We start from the raw sequence: 18,478 nt of genomic DNA, 5'->3' as shown, positions 1-18,478 counted from the left end.
CAAGTGTGTTTGATCTGGTGCATTTATTTTCTTTCAAGCCAAAGTAAGTTTACTTTCTTATGTACCTTGTTCCTACTGTGGCCGACTTTGGAGCTGCCTTAGTGGGGAGAATGGGTGACATGGTGAAGGTGCAGATTGTAGGGGGAAGGAGCAAGGGCAGAGTGTAGAAAGTGCCGCCTTTGAGGGAAAGGATGGGATTCCGAGGCTCTGGGAAGCGCTGGCCAGCCCACAATGATGGGGTAGGTGATGGACGAGGAACGAGGTTTTAGGGTCAAAGTGTCTGCATCAACCCCTGTTGAACTGCATGGGGAGTCGGCCGGGGGCTCAGACCCTGCGGACCTCAGTTGTCCCATCAGTTGAAGAATAATGAGACCACCTACTTCACAGGGTTGTCCTGAGGATTAAAAGTTAGAGATACAACTACAAAGAGAAAAAATGTAAGGTACTATCACTGATAACCATAGGAACTGGAAGTTAGGGGTTAGGTATTTCTAGTCGATACCTTTTCATGGAGTTCCTCTTTTTAAGTAGGAGTATTTGGTCCAGCCTCTCACCTGATAGAGAAATAACAATATTTAGCATTTCTTGAGCACCTACTAAACGACAGGAACTATATTAAAATCCTTTTGCATGTACTCCCCCTCAACCTCTCAACTATCCTCGTTTACAGACAAGAAGACTGAAGTTTAAGGGAGAAGTAACTTGCTCAAGGTCACGGTCAGCACCCAGTGGAACTTGAACCCTGGTCTGTCACTAAAGATTATGTTCTTACCCATTAAACCATCACCTCCCAGAAGCTTCCCATTTGTAGGTTGGTTAGTAAATAAAGGGTCTCATAGAGATGTCATGGTGAACTGCTGCCATCACCGCAAAGTCCCAGGTCACAGATCCTCAGGCAGCCTGCCCAGCTCGGTGTGGAGATGGTCTTCAACTGTCCTTGGAGGGAGGGAGGTGGGGAACCTATGAGGGCAGAGTGATCTGGGCGGAGCCCAAAAGGCCTCTGGTATCTCAGGGTCCACTGAAAACCAGACAGGCCTTTGGAACCCCTTAATGTCCATTCCAGACCAGCCATTCAGAAGAACCTCTCTGAGTTGGAGAAAGAAGAATCTGGAGGTCCTTCCCTGGAGGCTCGGTCACTGTGGCACCAGCCAGTTTAGCTGTTTTTATTCTCCCGTTTGCCAGCAAGGCACTTTCTGTCATGCATTATTCTGGGCTTGCATCCTCAATGACAAACTACCTGGGGTTTATAATTTTATCAGCTAACAATGCAATTCGCAACCAGCAATCATTCTCATTTGTTTGTCTGGAAAAAGTAAGAAAATTTTAAAATTAGAAGTAAAAAGCTTTGGTCGCCAAGTAGCCCACCTGCCTCACAATACACGCAACACACAGGGTCACCAACCTGTGACCCCACGTGCGGGCTGGATCCCCCCCATTCTGCTCTCACGGTGAGGAGTAACCAGCACCTTCCACATCTGGTGTCTCAAGCCGGTCCGGTTCTGACCCGCCCAACTGCCGCTCACACGTCCTTGGGATTGGTACCTTGTGTGCAAGAGGGACGTGGTGTGTGGCCGCAAGTAAGTTCTTTCCCTCAAACTTCCTTGCGCTGAGACCAAGCCCTCCCCTGCTCCGTGCGGCGGGAACAGCAGGCGACGCTGCTGATCCCCGGTCCCTCACTCCACCCCTGAGCCTCGGGAACCCAGCTGAAAACAGGGTGCCTGGTTCTCTGACGGAATGGTGGTCACAATCCTAGCAGATAATGGATGATCATCTCCTAGTTTTTTCCTTTTTAAGGTTTCATTTATTTATTTGGGAGAGAGAGAGCGGGGGAGGAGCAGAAGGAGAGGGACAAGCAGACTCCACACTGAGCACGGAGCCCGACATGGGCTGGATCTCACGACCCTAAGATCACGACCTGAGCAGAAACCAAGAGTCTGACGCTGAACCCACTGAGCCACGCAGGTGCCCCCTGATGACCTTCAACTGCATTTGTGCACTGAAATCTAAGAAGGATTTTGGTGCCTATAAACTACTTGAGACCAGTGTTTTCTTTTTTCTTCCCCCTTCTACCTCCATATTCTCATTATTTTCCCCTGGCGATGAGAACCATTAAGACCCACTTTCTTAGCAAATTTCTAGTATATAATACAGTGCTATTAACTCTAGTCACCGTGCTTTTAGATACCCAGAAGTCATTCGTCTTACAGTTGGAAGCGTGTGCCACCATCTCCCCGTTCTCCCCAGCCCCTGGTAACCACCATTCTATTGTTTCTGGGTTGGATTTTTTCTTTTTTTTAAGATTCCACACATAAAAGAGATCATATAGTATTTGTCTTGTCTTATTTCACTTAGCATAATGTCCTCAAGGTCCATCCATGTTGTTACAAATGGCAGGATGTCCTTCTTTCTCATGGTTGAATAATATCCCATTGTAAATATATACTCCATCTTCTTTAACCATTCTTGGACACTTGGGACCTGTTAAAATGCGATTACAATTCATTTGGTCCGGGGCAGGAGTCAGAATTTTCAGCAAGTTCTAGGTGCTGCTGAACATGCTGGCCCAGGGCCCATATTCCCGAGTAGCTGGAAAGTTGGCCCTGGTGCTATTCTTTAATGAGATCCTCAAGACCTGTTCGCTTGTTTGAAGAATTATCTGCTACTACAAAGGACGTGCAGGGTATTTTCAATTATTGATGGAGGGATCTTATAAAGAGACCACATCTCAAAGTCAGACAGCAACTTTTAAGGACCTCAAATAAATACTACGAATCTATGAAGTCACATACTTTTCTTTGATTTGTTCTTGCTTTTAACACTTCCCTCGAGATGCTAACTGGGCATTTAGGAGGGAATAAAGCAAGAGAAACAACTTCACCACTTCCTGGCAGGAAGCCCAGCCAGTGGGTGAGCAGCTTGTTTCAATGCTTAGGAAAGGGACGCCATCAGTTGTGTTTACAGGGAGCCATGCGGGGGTGCTGCTTCTCGGGTTCTGCTTGTGTGTGCCCCAGATTCTACGAGCCCCTTAAAGCCACACGACACTACTGATTTTGATCATCCCAGTCTCCTCCCAAGCACCAGTATGTACTACTACCAAATTTAATGATTTCTACTGGCTATGCTCTAGTTTTCTTTGATAAAGCATAAATCACACGTTCAAATCTGCCAGTTCATTTCTGTGATCTGAACAAGATGTCAAGATCACTCTTCCCTACCCCTAAATATAACAGAAGGGGAAAAAAAAGGTTAGTGTGGACATATCAAAAGCTTTCCTGCAAAGTATAATGACCAGATTTGGTGGTATACACATGGAGTCCTCAGTGATATTTTTTGGACATACTGGGATCTTGAATTTTGTGCAGTGACGTGGGGTCTGTCTTCAGACGGACTCCCAAGGGTGGTGATCCCTCCCCACCGTCTGATCAGTAAGCGTGCCACCTTATGAAGCTTGGGAAAATCCTGAAATTCTTTCTATGGGCAAATCCTTTCCTTCAAGTTACTCCTTCCTTGATGTGATTCAAGAAAAAACCAAATAACCATAACAGGATCAATTAGCAACACGCATACCTTTTTCTATGTGCCGCTGGTGATGGTATAAATGAGTTTCTGTTTCAATCCATAGGCATTTATTGGTTCTGACATTCCAGACAGAGCACTGTTCAAGGTACTGTGAGGAAATACACAGAAACAGTCATGGTCCCTGCCTCATGAAGCTTACAATCTAGAGAGAAAAGACATTCTCTCATTGCAGGATACCGAGCAATTCCAAGAGGCTGTGGAAACTACGACCAACAGCCAACAAGAGCAGTAGATCATTCTGGGCTGTGGTATCTGGAGGCAGGACGGGGAGGGTCTGGATGGGCTGAGAGAGAGGAAAAGACTGTCCCACATAAAAGCACGTCACAGTCAAGTCACAGGGTCAGGAAAGCTCATGCCTTAGACGGGGAGACCCGTGAGCAGCGCAGACTCTGTTACGGATAACGGGGAATGAGGTTGAAAGCTTGGCCAGAACCCCATGATGGAGGCTGTTGAGTCTGACCTTCATGCATTGGCAGCAGACGTAGTAAAGGGTCCGGAGGTGACGAGTGCTCAGCACGAGAGTTAACTTTGGAGGATGAGCTGGGAGAGCTGGCAGAGCTGAGTGAAGAGAGATTTTAAGTGTCGAGTAGAGCAACGAATTGGGAGACGTTAAGGTCCCGTAAGTGGAGAGTCTGTGCTTCTAAACTGCAAGAGTGGGGCAAAACCAAAACCAAAACCATAACCCAGGAAAGGACTGCAATACCCCACAGGAAGGAAAGGAAGAGCTGTACATACAAGCCTTGATAAAAACGACCAACTGAATACAATTCTTTACTGAATCCTGAACCTCTCAAGAGATATGAAGCCTGGGAACGAGGAGGCCAGCGCTGCCACACCCTGTCTTACAGGCTGTTCTGGATGGCGGGCCTCATGGCTTCTATATCCGCTCCCCCAGTGGCAGAACGGGTGTCAGATATGTAGGCTGGCCCTGCTCCCACCAGACCCGGCCACTCACTGTGGGCCTGTGCCTCGGCAGCACCCGGCTTCAAAAGATGGAGGGGGCTCGAATAGCAAGGGAGGACTTTGGAATCATAGGCAGTGCACTCGAGGTCCTTATAAGGAAGCCACCGTAACCATTCCCTCGTCTTCAGAAAGATTCTGGATTGAGAGGTCTCCTAAGTGGGCTGACCACAACCAAAGTATGGCGACTGGATGCTTAACAGTCAGGAAACTGCTATCAACCAAACTACCAACCAAATTTTAAAACAGCCCTAAATGCTGATTCTCTACTAGAGGAAATTCGTCTAACACACTTGCTTTTGTCTTTGTCAACCCAATTCCAGATTGTTGACATACCTCTGGGGATTCCTTATTGCGGGAAAAAAAAAATAAGATGGACACTGCAAATAATAAGCATTGGTCACAGGCCAATCTATCAACAACAAAGTAATTACAATGATTTCTAGAACATTTTCGTTGCTGTGCTAAGATACTTGGTTTGTATTTATAACTAAGACGACCTTTCCCACATCTCTGAAGTTGAGTGATGTTCCACTCCATAAATAAAGGTGTGCATGTTTTATCATTTATACCACACAAAATCCAATTCTGGTGTCTTTGTATCTATTTGTATAGGACAGAGCAAGGAGCTACTATTACCGGACTCCACAGCCGTTAAGAAAACTACTTCCAGATACAGTGGTTGGACTTGAATGTCACAGAAAGAACAGTTTGGTGAGAAAACATTCAGGGAGTGCCCCCAGGAGCCAGGGCCAGCCTTTGGGTGGTGGCAGGGGAGAGAGGGACAGTGCAGAAAGATAAGACACAGTCCTTGTCCCCGAGCCATTCACAGTCCACACTCCCCGTGCAGAAGGCTCACTTGCGTGTAGTCGTGCATAAACAGTAACAGGGCAAGACGTCAGTGCTATCACAGAATTACCTTTACGATGTGCCAGGAGAAGATGGTGTAAGAATCGGGGAAATGGGAGGCAAATCCGTAGAGTTTGGGAGCGAGAGAAATGACTGTAACTTGAACATTTTAACGTGTGTAAGGCTGCCAGACTCACAGACGCGACTCATATCATAAACAAGCAGTACGTAGCTTCACACGGATTATAAATGACCCTGCGGAGCCCAGGTATCCTCGTGCGGGTCAGAATGCCCTCAGGACCTGAGGGTTTTCTTAGCTCATTTGGCGTCAGAGCCTCTCCCAGATCAATTCAGATGAGGAAGTGGATACCAAACCGCATGGATGGTACGCTCCAAGTGTGTCAAACGTGTACAAAGAAAAACTGACAGTCATGCCCCCAAAATGTTAACCTTGGGTACCTATACGTGGTGAGAATATAGTTGATTTTAATATTGTACATGTATTTATTTGTATTTTTTATATTGTGAATTTCTCAGTGGAGACATAGTACTTATTAAGTGTATTTTCCTGATTATATAGTTCTTGCTGTATTATTACATGAATCCGTTTTCCTGATTGCAAAAGCAATACACATACATACAAATACACACATTTAAAAAAGACTGCAATATAAAATTGTAAAAAACCAGAAAGCAAAAATCCTATGTGCTCTACCCGCAAAGAACACCTCTGCTAACGTAGGTGTATATTCCCTTCAGGTGTTTGCTTTGTGCATACAGAAGGCATATATATTACTTTCATTATCAGAAAACTATATATAAATGCTAGGAATATAAATGAAAATAAGAGGATCCTTTTCTGCTTCTAACGCTCTTTAAAAATAAACATCTCCATGACGATAAGTAGCAGTGATACCTGACTTTGTCCTTTTATTCATGGAGCACAAGCACCAGGAGGGACGTGGACAGCCTGTGGGCGCTACCGCTGCGGGGGTCCTGGGGGATCTTGGACGCCCGGCCAGGACAAGTGGCTGTTACCGTGGTCCTTTAAAAGGCACTTTTTAGGAGAAACCAGTACCTCCTCGGAGGGATTTCTCAGGGACCAGCCCAGCAAGCGACTGCTTTCCTCCGCCTCTAGCACCTGCCGCTGCTTTGCTGGCTGCTCCAGGACACAGGTCACAGCTCCGGGAACTGTCCTGTCACGGGGGGGTTGGGGGGGGGAGGGTGCTGTGAGCCCAAAACCTCAGTGCACCTGACATCTAACAGCGCGTGTGGGTGGTTTCCCCACCCGAGTTCTTACCCACACTTTTTCAGCCAAAGAGTCCATAAAGGCAGAGCCACGTAAAAACGGAGAGAGGATGCGGCCACCACCACCGGGACGAAGGGGCCCAAGGCGGCGAGGCGTCCGGGCAGGGGTGACCAGAACACCAGTTACGGTAGCCGCCTCGTGTTCCCGGAAAGTCACCAGGACAGCCTGTCAGGAGGCCCAGGGTTGGCTTCTCACTTCCTGCCAGGTCGAGCGCACCACGGGGCCCCGATCGTCCAGGCTGGCTGGTACACGTCACGGTCTGCGCGGACAGCACGAGGCAGGGGCGGCGCTGAGCGCGCAGCACGAGGGAGGCGTGTGGACGCCGGTCCCTGCGAGGCGGAACCGCCCCCTGCCCGCGGGAGAACGGGGCCGGCAGCGGGGCGCTCCGGACAGCTGTGCGCTGCGCCCAGAAGGCTGGTTTCAGGGCGAGTCAGTGCGGCCGTGCGTGGGGACCCACGGGGCCACGGGACGGCGAGTCGAGGCCGACGGCAGAGGACGCAGCGCCCCGCTTCCGTGTAAGTCGGGGCTCGGGGGAGGAACCCCGTGGGCAATGATCCCGCTGCTGGACCCGTCACTGGTGGTCAAATCTGCGAAGCCGCTGCCTTCTCATTTCTTCTTCTGGGGAGAGACGGAACCCGTAGGGCGGGGGGCTCGGCCCGCTGGCTCCTGTCGGCGGAAACCACAGGGAAAAATCAAACGCTGCCCATCCATCGTTCTGACATTTACAAGGCATTGTTCCCGAGGATTTCAGGGGGGAAGGAAGACTGATGGCTTGGGTGTCATCTTTATTTTAGCACGAAGCCGAAATATACCAAACATATTTCAGTCTCAGTTGTCAATACTCCATTTCAACATCAAGTAAATATTTTTAGTGTGGTCCAGTCTATGAATCTAATCCACTCATTTCGAAGATTCTTGACAAAACTCCCCATTTTTTTTCCATCATGCTTTATAATTTACATCATCTAATGTCTACAAGGTCCCCAGGGCCTATTTATTTTTTTATGCCCAGAAGTAACTCGTTGCTGTTTCTAACTTCCCCACCATGTATGCGGTTTGGTTTTTCTTCATCAGCTTCATGTTCTCCTTTTTCCTCCCTCTGCCCGCGGCCTCCTGCAGCCCCAATGCCCACTCCAGCTGCCTGACACACACACCACCGAGGACCGGGGGCCGCAAAGCAGGGGCCTCGTTACCATGATGACCGATATCGGGGCAGACGGACAAAAAAGCAGGCATAACATCTGAAAATCAGATGAAGGACCATGGACATCGTTCCTGAAAAGAGTTTCTGCTCATTTTCCAAGAGCGGTGCCTTTTCAAAGACGGTCCCAGGTAATGGGTATTGATAGGACCATTGTTAAGAAACATTATGATAAAAATATGTTAGCAAAAGCTCAGGAAACTAAGTCAGCCTTCTCACAAAGGAAGACAAACACTGTATGATATCACCTACACGTGGAATCGGAAAAACCGAATCTGGGAAAACAGAGAGTGGAACGGCAGTTCCCCGGGGCTGGGGGAGGGCGAGCTGGGAGCTTCTGTTTAAGGGCACAAACTTAAAGCGAGTGGATAAGTAAGACCTGGAGATCTAATGCACAACACTGTGATTACAGTCAAGAATACGGTATTACAAACTTCGAGGTTGCTAAGAGACTAAATCCACTGTTTTCAACACAAAAAAGGAGCTGGTGAGTATGTGACATGTGCCAGTGCTGGCTGACGGCCCTGTAGTCATCACACTGCAGTATGCAAATATATTAAAGCAGCGCGTACACGCCTTAACGTTTACACGATGCTGTATGTCGGTTATGGTTAATAAAAAAATTGATTAAAACAAATCAGTCTGCTCAGCCTACCGCTGGAACTTCAGGGGTCAGACGACGAGCAATGTTTAAAAGGCAGGCAAAAGGTAACGCTTCTTTCATCTTGTGGCTTCCCCAACACTTATCCTTGTTTGGTTCTCCTTTCTTGTTGAGACCATAGGAGAAGTACCCCCCAGAAGTCCCTGCAGCCATTCCTGCTTGGGAACCCACACGTGAGCTGGGCAGGCCTGGCCCCATGCACACTCCTGCTGGCCACACTCTCCTCCAAGGGTTTTTGGGACAGTGTAACCTGTGTCAATTTATCAACCTTCATGAAGGATGACATTTGAACATAGTACAGGCTTGTAAGACTTTCACCATAAAGAGTTTATGAATACTATTAAGGTTAAAGTTTAATTGGATACGGTTTTGGCTGTATACGTTTGAAAAGGAATTTCTCTTTTTACAAAGAGGCAAATGCCTTGACATTACAGAAAGGGGCACCTGGGTGGCTCAGTCGGTTAAGCGTCCGACTCTCGATTTGGGCTCAGTTGTGATTGCAGGGTTGCGAGATTGAGCCTCGCGTGGGGCTCTGCGCTCAGTGGGGAGTCTGCTTCTTTCTCTCTCCCTCTGCCCCTCGCGCTCTCTCTCTAAAATAAATAAATAAATCTTTTTTAAAAAAGAAGTTACAGCGAAATTCATGGATCCAATTACTATTAGTTTATTGCTTAAATCTGTTGTGTACGATGAGCTTTAAATCCTGCTTTCCTTTGACAGTTTTCAACAATAAGACGGTTCTGCATTGCACTGGTGAGTGCAGGCGAGCACGCGACACCCGTTCCAGCAAGGCAGGGAGCCGTGAGGGAGAGCTGTGGGAGAGTCGGAGGCAAGCTCGACGTGGCATGTTGAGTCTGGGCCAGGGGACAGGAGCCCGTGGAAGCTGCAAGAGTGCTCAGACTCCCAAAGGGAATCACGGTGCCCACAAGACAAAGCCCGAGAATGCACGTTTCCATGGAGAGAAGGACTCAAAGCTGTGGACCACGAAGGCTCCTGGGTCCCACTCTCAAAACGAGCAGCCCACACACATGCGCTCTGGACTCGCTCACAAGGCATGTGGGGAGAACGGGGCTGAGCCGACGAAGTGCCAAGTACAGAAGCAGGTAACTCACATCAAGGAGCAATGATCACTCTTTGGCTCACAGAGCCCTTTTACGGTGCCCTAGGTCAGTCAGCTTTCACTCCTAGTTCTGTGATCCCAAGTTTATGGACAAGGGAGCTGAGACTCAGAGAGTGTTAGGGACAAACATAAGCTCATGAGGCCGGCCCAAGGGGCAGCAAAATCTTGCACCTGGTTCTCCCACCCACTGTCCCCATGACCCCACATCGTTGTCATCACCTCTGGCATCTCGCCAGCCCATGCGCTCCTGCCCAAACCCCGACGGGTGTGTGGGGTTGAGTCTGGAAAGAGAAAAAGAATATCCATCCTAAAGCCGTTGACTCGATAGGACTCTGCTGTCACCAGACATGACTGCAAAGTTCCCGCATGGGTCCCCTCACATTTCTGGCTTTCCAGGACCAGCAGAAGGCCCTGGTTCTAACAGTAACACAACAACAACACCCAGTTTGTAATCAAGCCTGATGTTGTGGGTATTTAAAATCCTTCAAACTCAGTGTTTCTGATAACATCAAAGCCACCCCCCACTGTCTGAAGAATGCCTTAATTGCTTCCTTTCAGGCTCTGAACACTACACTGCTCTTAATCCCAGGGGTTAATTTCTTTGGAAAGTTCTCAAGTGTAAATTAATCTTTGCTGTTTTGGACACAGTAACATATTTGATGTCAGTCATGAATGATGACACCATTTGTCACGTCTGTGTTTTCGGTCAGTGCCACCCTGGGGACAAGGCCTTTGCTGTCCCATCCAAGTCTCAGCTAAGCTCTGTCTTCCAAACCCCTGCCATTCGTTTACTTTTAAATTTGCTTCTGTTTCTGTAGTTTTCAGTTGTGTCACCTGATCTATTACTTCTCTCCGCAGCCTCCAGGATGCTCTGCGGGCATTTCTCAAAGGCTCTTAGAAGTGGTTTCGCTATGTACTTACATTTATTAAGCACTTGTGTGAGGGGAGGCTGCGCAGCAAGGTGTCTGCTGGGTCCCTCCCACCATGGTGCAGTCTGACCGCCTGAGACTAAATCCCGACCTCTCTACTTTTAACCACACATCCTGGAGCAAGCCGGTTGCCTTCATTTGGTCTTCGTTTCCCTATCTATAAAAGAGGACTTAAACGGAACTCCTTCCCTGGATGGTTGAGAGGCAAGAAGAGAAATGTTGCACCTAAAACGCTTAGCTGAGCCCCAGGCATGCAGCGAGTGCCCGATGAGGGCTGGAAGTTAGCACTGTTCATCTCTAACATCATGAGGAATCACGTGTCAGATGTCTACTTGTTAGCATCCTGAACTAACTCGGTAGAAGATACAAAATAAAACGACAAAAACAGTCACTTCTCAAAAGACAGAGCCCGATTTCTGTCTGAAGCTCACTGGCAGCGTTTCGGATGAAATGTGCGGCTGCTGCTTCCTGAAGATTCGCCTTCTAAGAAACAACGAGAGGTAATTAACAGCCTCTGCAGGAGGAACCCTGCAGTCACTGGGGAAGTTGGCGGGCTCGGCCAAGACCTCCTTTTCTCTGCGGAGTTAAATCATGCACTGAACGCTCACAGGACCGGGTGAGACAGCCCTGCTCTGGCGAACCCAGTTGGTGCAGAATATTAGCATTTACGAGCCTTGCCTCCACGTCCCTGTAAATGGAGGTCAGTCCTCAATGTTACTCAAAGAAACAGTGAGCCTTCTTCAAAGAACCTCAGGAACAGTGCCCGTTTTCAGGTGATTTAGCTCAATTATAGCACCAGCAGTGAGATCATAAGATTTATTGATTCGTGGTTCTTGATGGAAAAATTTTCAGTTCTCTGCCCTTATGTATAATGCAGTAACCTCTGCATTATACATCTAAGGGAAGAGAAGCAATTTCATCCAGGTAAGAATTGCTAAAAAGAGCACCACGGGCTGATGGCCCTTTTCCCTCCTGTTCGCCATCCCTGTAAATAGAGAGGTTTAATTTGCTGGTATTCACAGACCTTGCCCGTGACCTGAGAAGCACTCTACACCATTCAGTGAAATTATACTGATACGAGTCACAGGACGGCATGTCATTCCCTTATCCTAGAAAGCTAAAGAGGCAATCACTTTTTTTTTTTTAAACCAGGAAACCTCTAAATAAATCACCAGCGTTCTCAGGGATTTCTACTGTCAAATGCGGGCAGCAGCATGGGACTCACATTCTCTCTTTTAAGAAGGTTACTTTATTAGAATTCCACGAATTGCAAAGCTCCCAAAATGCCTTCTGAAAGGATGGCTGCTAAGTCATTTACTGACAAAGACCAAAGAGGCTGGAAGAAATTCCAAGTCCAGCAATTTGGCAAGACGTTCTTTGAAAAGGGGAGATACTTAAGGACATAAGACCGCTTTACTTTTTGGGTCATTAATTATAACATCTATCTATCTACCCATCCATCTATTTCTTTTAAAAAGAGTTTGAAATTCACCTAAAACCTCGTAACTCCATACAAACCGAAGCTTCGTTATGGATTGCAGAAAAGGTAACATTTAGAAGTGACTCGAGAGAGAAAATAATCCCATTTTTACTCTTCAACCAATCAAGTCAGCCACAGTGGGGATATTTCTTTGTTCTGAAATAGTATCTGGGATCTCAAAACGAGAAGCTCTGAAATGGAAACCCACTCAGTTGCTACATTACGTGTTGTCCTTTTCTCTCTGATCTAACGTTAGTTAATTTGGGAAATCTTTATGGCTTCAATGGACTTAAAATAAATAGGCTATAATCCAGTTAGCAATTCAAGTAACCTAAAATATTGGATCTACCGTGTCAGGTCTAGTGTTTCTTGCAATATAGACAATGTATGGTCTGACCTCTAGAACAGAAAGAGAAAGTTCCGGAGACAAGGGACGTCTGCGAGGCCATTTTTACAAGCTCACCCTACTTATTCTCCCTCCTTCTACACAACTGCACAGCTTGATTAATTTTCATGAACTGAACATGCGGGACCAATATCCAGATCAAAACACAGAACATTTCCAGCATTCACAAACCTCTACGTGTACCGTTCTAGTCACGACTCCCACACTCAACAGCACCCGCTCTCCGGATTTCCAACGGTGTAGATCCCTTTGTCTAGTTTTGTGCATAAATGGATTCGTACGATATGCAAGCTTTGTGAGTGGCTTCATTTTATGTTATGTTTATGACCCATCTTGCTATATGGGGTTTTTATTCTACTTACCCTCCAAGTAAGAACTTCATCGTCTATTTATAGACAGAGGAACTGAGGCTTAAAGATTTCAAGTAACTTGCCAAAGCCCCATAGCCAGTCAGAGGCTGAGTCAAGACTCAAACCCAGATGGATCCCTTTCTACTCTGCTCCAGATCTGAGGTGTATGAGTTGTCTTCCTTAATCCCGAACCAGACTCTGTGAACCTAAACAATACTACTGCTTTAATCACGACTTGGAGGCAGGATCTGAAGTTTGCCTTCTGCCTTGGACAGGGCTCACTGCAAACAGTAAACTTTCTTGGGTAACTGAAGGGATCTGGGATTAGGATCTCCTTTGATGAGGTATACAGTTTTAGCAACAGGCCCGGCTCTAAAGGGCAGCCTTGGTGGTTCACTATCAAGCATTTTTTAAACAGAGAACAGTTTATAACTTCTCGCAGAAATAGTTTTCGAGGCACTTGCTCCCTCACTATGCTGGAGGAGAGGCAAGGGAGGAAGGAGAGGCTGAGTGTCCACCTGTCATCAGCAATCACGGTAACACGAGGCTTTTCTTTTTAACTAGAGTCTAGCTGACGTGCACTGTTACACTAGCTTCAAGTGCACCGCACAGCGATTCAGCAATGCTGTACGTGATGCCAGGCTCACCACAGTGCAGCTACCACATCACCACGCAGCATCATACCAGCGACTGTATTCCTTCAGTTGTGCCTTTTATTGCCCTGACTTGTTCCTTCCAGAACGGGAAGCCTGGCTCTCCCAATCCCATTTATACATTCTGCCCATCTCCTCCTCCTCCCCCCACCCAACCCCGGCAACCATCAGTTTGTTCTCTGTATTTATGGGTCTGTTTCTGCTTTTTCTTGTTTATTCATTTGTTTTATTTTTTAGATTCCACATGTAAGTAAAGTCATATGGTATTTGTCTTTCTCTGACTTATTTCACTGAGCATCATGCCCTCCCAGGTCCACCCATGTGGTTGCAAATGGCAAGACCCCATCCGTTCTTTTATGACTGAGGAAAGCTCCACTGTATACTAGACCCCATCTTCTTTATCTACTCATCTATCGACAGACACTTGGATTGCTTATGAGATTTTTTTTTTAATGAATGAATGTGAATTTTAATACTAAAAGACTTTCCTCTTTTTAAAATCAATCTGTCCTAAATCCTTTGCAAATTCTATCACCACCTTCAAACTTTATCAAGACAAGTTTTCATGACACTAGAAATGATTTTCAAACACCTTTTATATACATTTAATGATGTTTTGGAATGTTTCAAATTTTCCTTGATCTAAAACAAAATGCTGTCTGGTCAGCAATCTGGAGGTATCTCAGTTTATCCATCATATCAGCTGATTTCGGAAACTGACAAGAGGCTGACTATCTCTGAGAACATCCATGTACTTTGGGACCCTATTTTTTTTTTTTCAACTCAAAATCATCTAGGGATATTCGCTGGACAAATATACACAAATCTGGGAAAACTAGACATAGGACTCCCTGGGGGCAGAGGCTGGCTCTCAATTCTATATTCTCATTGTCTAGTACATATGAGGGACCCTATGTGTCTGGCTGGGATGATAGAAACCAAACGTGGGCCTTGTCTTGAGACACAGGTTTGAGAACAGACTTTCCAAGAGAAAAAAAAGAAAACTGAAGGCAGAACTTCCCATCTGCGAGGGAGGAGGGAGTTCTGATCAAACACATACACACAGGAGTATGGAAAATGCTAGAAAAAAAGAGGACAACCCCCTTTGGGAAATGAGAATTCCACAGGCCCGTGCTGACTGGTCTTTGGGGGGGGGGGGCAGCTGTGATCCCCTCTGTATCCTGACGTTTCTTACGGAGATTCCACACCTGCCCACAGACTGGGCCCCGGCGGGATATACGCAGTGAGCACACCCACCCGGCCCGCATCTCTGCTGGACTCCTCCACTCCAAGAACTCTCAGAGGCACAAAGGATTCAAAGGCACCCAGGTCCAAATGGCTATCGGCACCAGTCTCCCAACTCCTCAGCCCTCGGTCAGCTCTGACTCTCCGGCCTTTTCTCTCTTGGGCGGAAGCTCGCCAGTGGGGGAAGGAAACCCAGGAAGCTGCATTTTAATGAGCACCCAAGGGATTTTGTTGCAAGCAATGTATCAAATCACTGAGAACTGCTGTGGAAAAAGAACACACCTCACCAGACATGGGTTTACATCCTGACTCCGCCAGGATTCTGGATAAGTCACTTCTCCTCCTCAGGCTTCGGGCTCATCTGTGCCGCGAGGGTGCTGGACTGGACATTTCACCCTCCGTGCAGAAATTCCACGACTTGTGTGGTTCCCGGTGAGACACTGAGTTGGCTGGTCTAAGATGGGAGAGCACAACAGGCCACACTGGCCTCCTTTCTACTGTCCCCAGGCTGGGGCAATGCTGGAGGACCCGGCCTGCCCCCATTGGCCAGCCTGGCCGTGACTTCTGGCAGCTGGGCACACGACTGGCCATACTATGCTCCTTGGCAACATCCTCCAACTCAACTGGTCTATTTCAGTGCCCCTCTGCTCTGGCATTTTAACTTTTAGCAAACTTTTTATTTTGGAATAATTCCAGATTTGCAGAAAAGTTCCAAAGATAATACAGACAATTCAATTCCGCGAATATTATCTAAGATCACCATGGTATGGCTGTCAAAACTAAGAACTCATTTCCAGAGATGGGTGCATTACTATTAACTGAATTCCAGACTTCATTTGGATATTACCAGTTTTTCTACGAATTTTCCTTCTCTGTATTAGGATCCAATAGCATATTTAGTTGGCTATATCTTCTTAGCCTCTTCTGGTCTGTGGCAACTGCTCCCATTTTTTCTGGCTTCCTATGACCTTGACAACCTCGAGGAGTACCGGCCAGGAAGCCTGTAGAATGGCCCTCGGTCTGGTTTGTCCGATGTTTTTCCGCACGTTTGGATTCAGGTTATGGGAAGAAGGCCACAGAGGTGAGGCGCCCTCTCTGTTATCATATCCGGGGTTCCTGCTATCAACACGACTAATCACGTGTCATGTAACCTTGAGCACTTGGTTCAGTAATGTTTGCCAGGTTCCTCCACTTTTAAACATTTTCGATGAGTTCTGAGGGAATAAAGCGTTGACTCTCGCCACCAAGAGTTACCAGGATAAAATGGGAGAAGCAGGAGTGGGGACCTCTAGCAGTCTTCGTCACCTGTTTGGGAATGACTGGATATGGTTGGGGGTTATCCCTGACCTCGGCCCAGCTCCAGGTCCCTGAATTCCAGGCCAAGTGTTTCTCTCACACTGATGTGAGTGTGCGAATCGCCACGACAGTTGTTTGAGAGCTTCCAACTCTGCAGGCCTGGCATGGAGCCCAGGCCACTGTATTTTTAATGAGCTCCCAGGTGATTCTGACCTGCATGGCTCTGGGGAACCGTGAGCTACAGCTTGGATTTTTCTTCCAACCCCGAGTTTCCTTCCAGGCTTTACACTTGCCAGCAGGTGGACCCAGAGGCCTGTGACACGGAGTCGGCTGAGGAAAACTAGGGCAAACTGCAGTCAACAAAGCATTCCGCATCGTAAGCAGAACTGGGGTTATTTTGAAACAGATGGGCTCTGCACAAGCCGCTTCACTGAATATGATGGAGTTGTTTATTGTCTCGATGGTCTGAAACCCGGGGATTCTTTGCCAGCAGCCAGCAGTTTCTAGGTCCTATCCGACTTCTTCAAGAGCAGAGGGGACAGACGGGGCACTCGGAGGGTTAGACCTGGGCATGGACGTAGATGTGGAGACAGGTATTTTAACCCGCTCTAAACCCAGAACCCACGCTCGCTACCACGCTTGCTGCCTTGTACCACAGTGCGCTCTTCACTGCAATGCTCTGTTTCGCCCGAACCCCAAATTAGAAAAGACAAACAGAAACAATCTGTGGTAATAAGACCATCTTCGATGCAGTGATACTAGAAATGATTTATTTTAAAACCGAATCAAAGCAGTTCTGCTTAGTGGCCCACATTTTCACCCAAGGCCCCCCTTACACCTGCCCCTGGTCCTCTTTCCTTCTGCCCCTTCTCCTCGTACCACCCAGCAGAATATTGGGAGGGAGGAAGCAAGATCAAGAAGGGGCTTCTGGCTCATTCTGACTATGCCTGATGCAGTGGTTGAGAGTGTGCAGGGCCAGGGCTTATAAACGGAGTATTCTCTGAGTTCTAGAAATCTGCGAAGAACTCCAGCTTCGATAGCTCCTTCCTGGAGGATGTGTTTAATTCCTTAGACTATGACCCCAGACGCTCAGCTGCTGTCCCGGCCAGCCCCGGCTCAAAGGGGCCACGTAGGGGTCTTGGCAATTGGAGGCTTGGTAATGGGTGGTCTGGCTTTCTCGGCTGCTGGGCAGCCCCCAGTGATCTGAGGGAGGTGGAGATGTGCTTCCTGGTGGCTGACGTCCTGCCTGGGCCAGCAGCTCCCCCGCTCCAAGGGATGAAATGCCAGGTGCGTAGCCTACCCCCTTTCCTGTTCGGGGAGAGGTCCTTCACTCAGAAACAACAAAATCTCCAAGGTTATTGTTTTTCGTTCCAGCTTTCAAAGCCCCTGTTCAGACAGAGGTACAGAGAAGCATTTTTTATGTTTAGACCTATTTCATTTTTTTCTCACTCCCTCTGCCTTGAGCTCCAAATCAGAGACAGCTCAAGTTTCAGCTTTTTTTTCCCCTAAGATTTTATTTATTTATTTGAGAGAGAGCGAGAGAGAGCGTGAGCAGGAGTGGGAGGGAACAGCAGGCAGAGGGAGAAGCAGACTCCCTGCTGAGCAGGGAGCCCGATGTGGGACTTGATCCCAGGACCCTGAGATCATGACCTGAGCCAAAGGCAGATGCTCAACCGAGTGAGCCACCCAGGTGCCCTCAAGTTTCAGCTCTTTAAGCAAAGGCCCCAAATAATGTTTTCATTGACTTCTGAAATCACAGACCATTTAAAATTAGACAATATTTCACTCAAAAAACTTCAATCTTCTGAAAAACAACATTTAGCCTTTGGGCATGAAAATACAAATAACTATCATCCTGAGAAATCAAGGAATAAGGAAAAGAATACGGAGAGTCACTGTGAGGAGAACTTTGGAAAAGGACAAGGGGACGTAGGCTGGAAACGTCTGTTGACAGTGATTAGTTGGGGATCAAGTCCAGGTCGCCCTGGACAACAGGTAACTGCATGTCAGGAGGAACAAGGCTGCGGGGCCGGGGAGGCACGGGCGTTGGGACCGCTGGCTCCTAGGCTCGGTGGCCACACGTACCAGGCTCCACAGCTACCCAGCGCTTCCCTGTCACCCAGTCGTGCAAGAAACATGGCGTGTTGAAGCACTAAAGGCCAGATACTGGATCTAGAACAGGAAGTCCCAAAGCTGGATGTGGGGGAGCTAGGTGAGAGGCAGATTCTAGGTTGTGACTTGGGAGATCCCAGACCAATGTCTGCGGTGGGGCCCAGGAATCTGCATTTTTTTCCTCAAGCACCTAGAGTGACCTGCTGGCCCCACTTGGAGAAACTTGCATCAAAAGAATGCCAAAATGTGTTCTGGGGGTTCGTTTGGCCTTGACTGTCAGCACCAGCATGGTGACTGGTTTCATACAAGTAGGTCTTTGGTCACATTTTTC

At 47.6% G+C, this 18,478-nt stretch overlaps 1 protein-coding gene across 3 annotated transcripts in view; it reads right to left on the bottom strand.

Annotated features, from left to right (window-relative positions):
- Positions 1-3,609: 3,609 nt before the first annotated feature.
- The window catches only part of RHBDD1 (rhomboid domain containing 1), a 132,940-nt gene continuing 118,071 nt past the window's right edge, over positions 3,610-18,478 (bottom strand). For all 3 annotated transcript variants that reach the window (XM_026491810.4, XM_026491811.4, XM_044381045.3), the window contains one exon: positions 3,610-7,363. In XM_026491810.4, the coding sequence (XP_026347595.1) occupies positions 7,269-7,363 (95 nt within the window). In that variant the 3' untranslated portion in view covers positions 3,610-7,268. The remainder of the gene's footprint in view (positions 7,364-18,478) is intronic.

This window comes from Ursus arctos, unplaced genomic scaffold (genome assembly GCF_023065955.2).
Source record: "Ursus arctos isolate Adak ecotype North America unplaced genomic scaffold, UrsArc2.0 scaffold_1, whole genome shotgun sequence".
Lineage (NCBI taxonomy): Eukaryota > Metazoa > Chordata > Mammalia > Carnivora > Ursidae > Ursus > Ursus arctos.
Note: the sequence above shows the minus strand (reverse complement) of the source record. Positions and strands in the feature narration are given on the sequence as shown.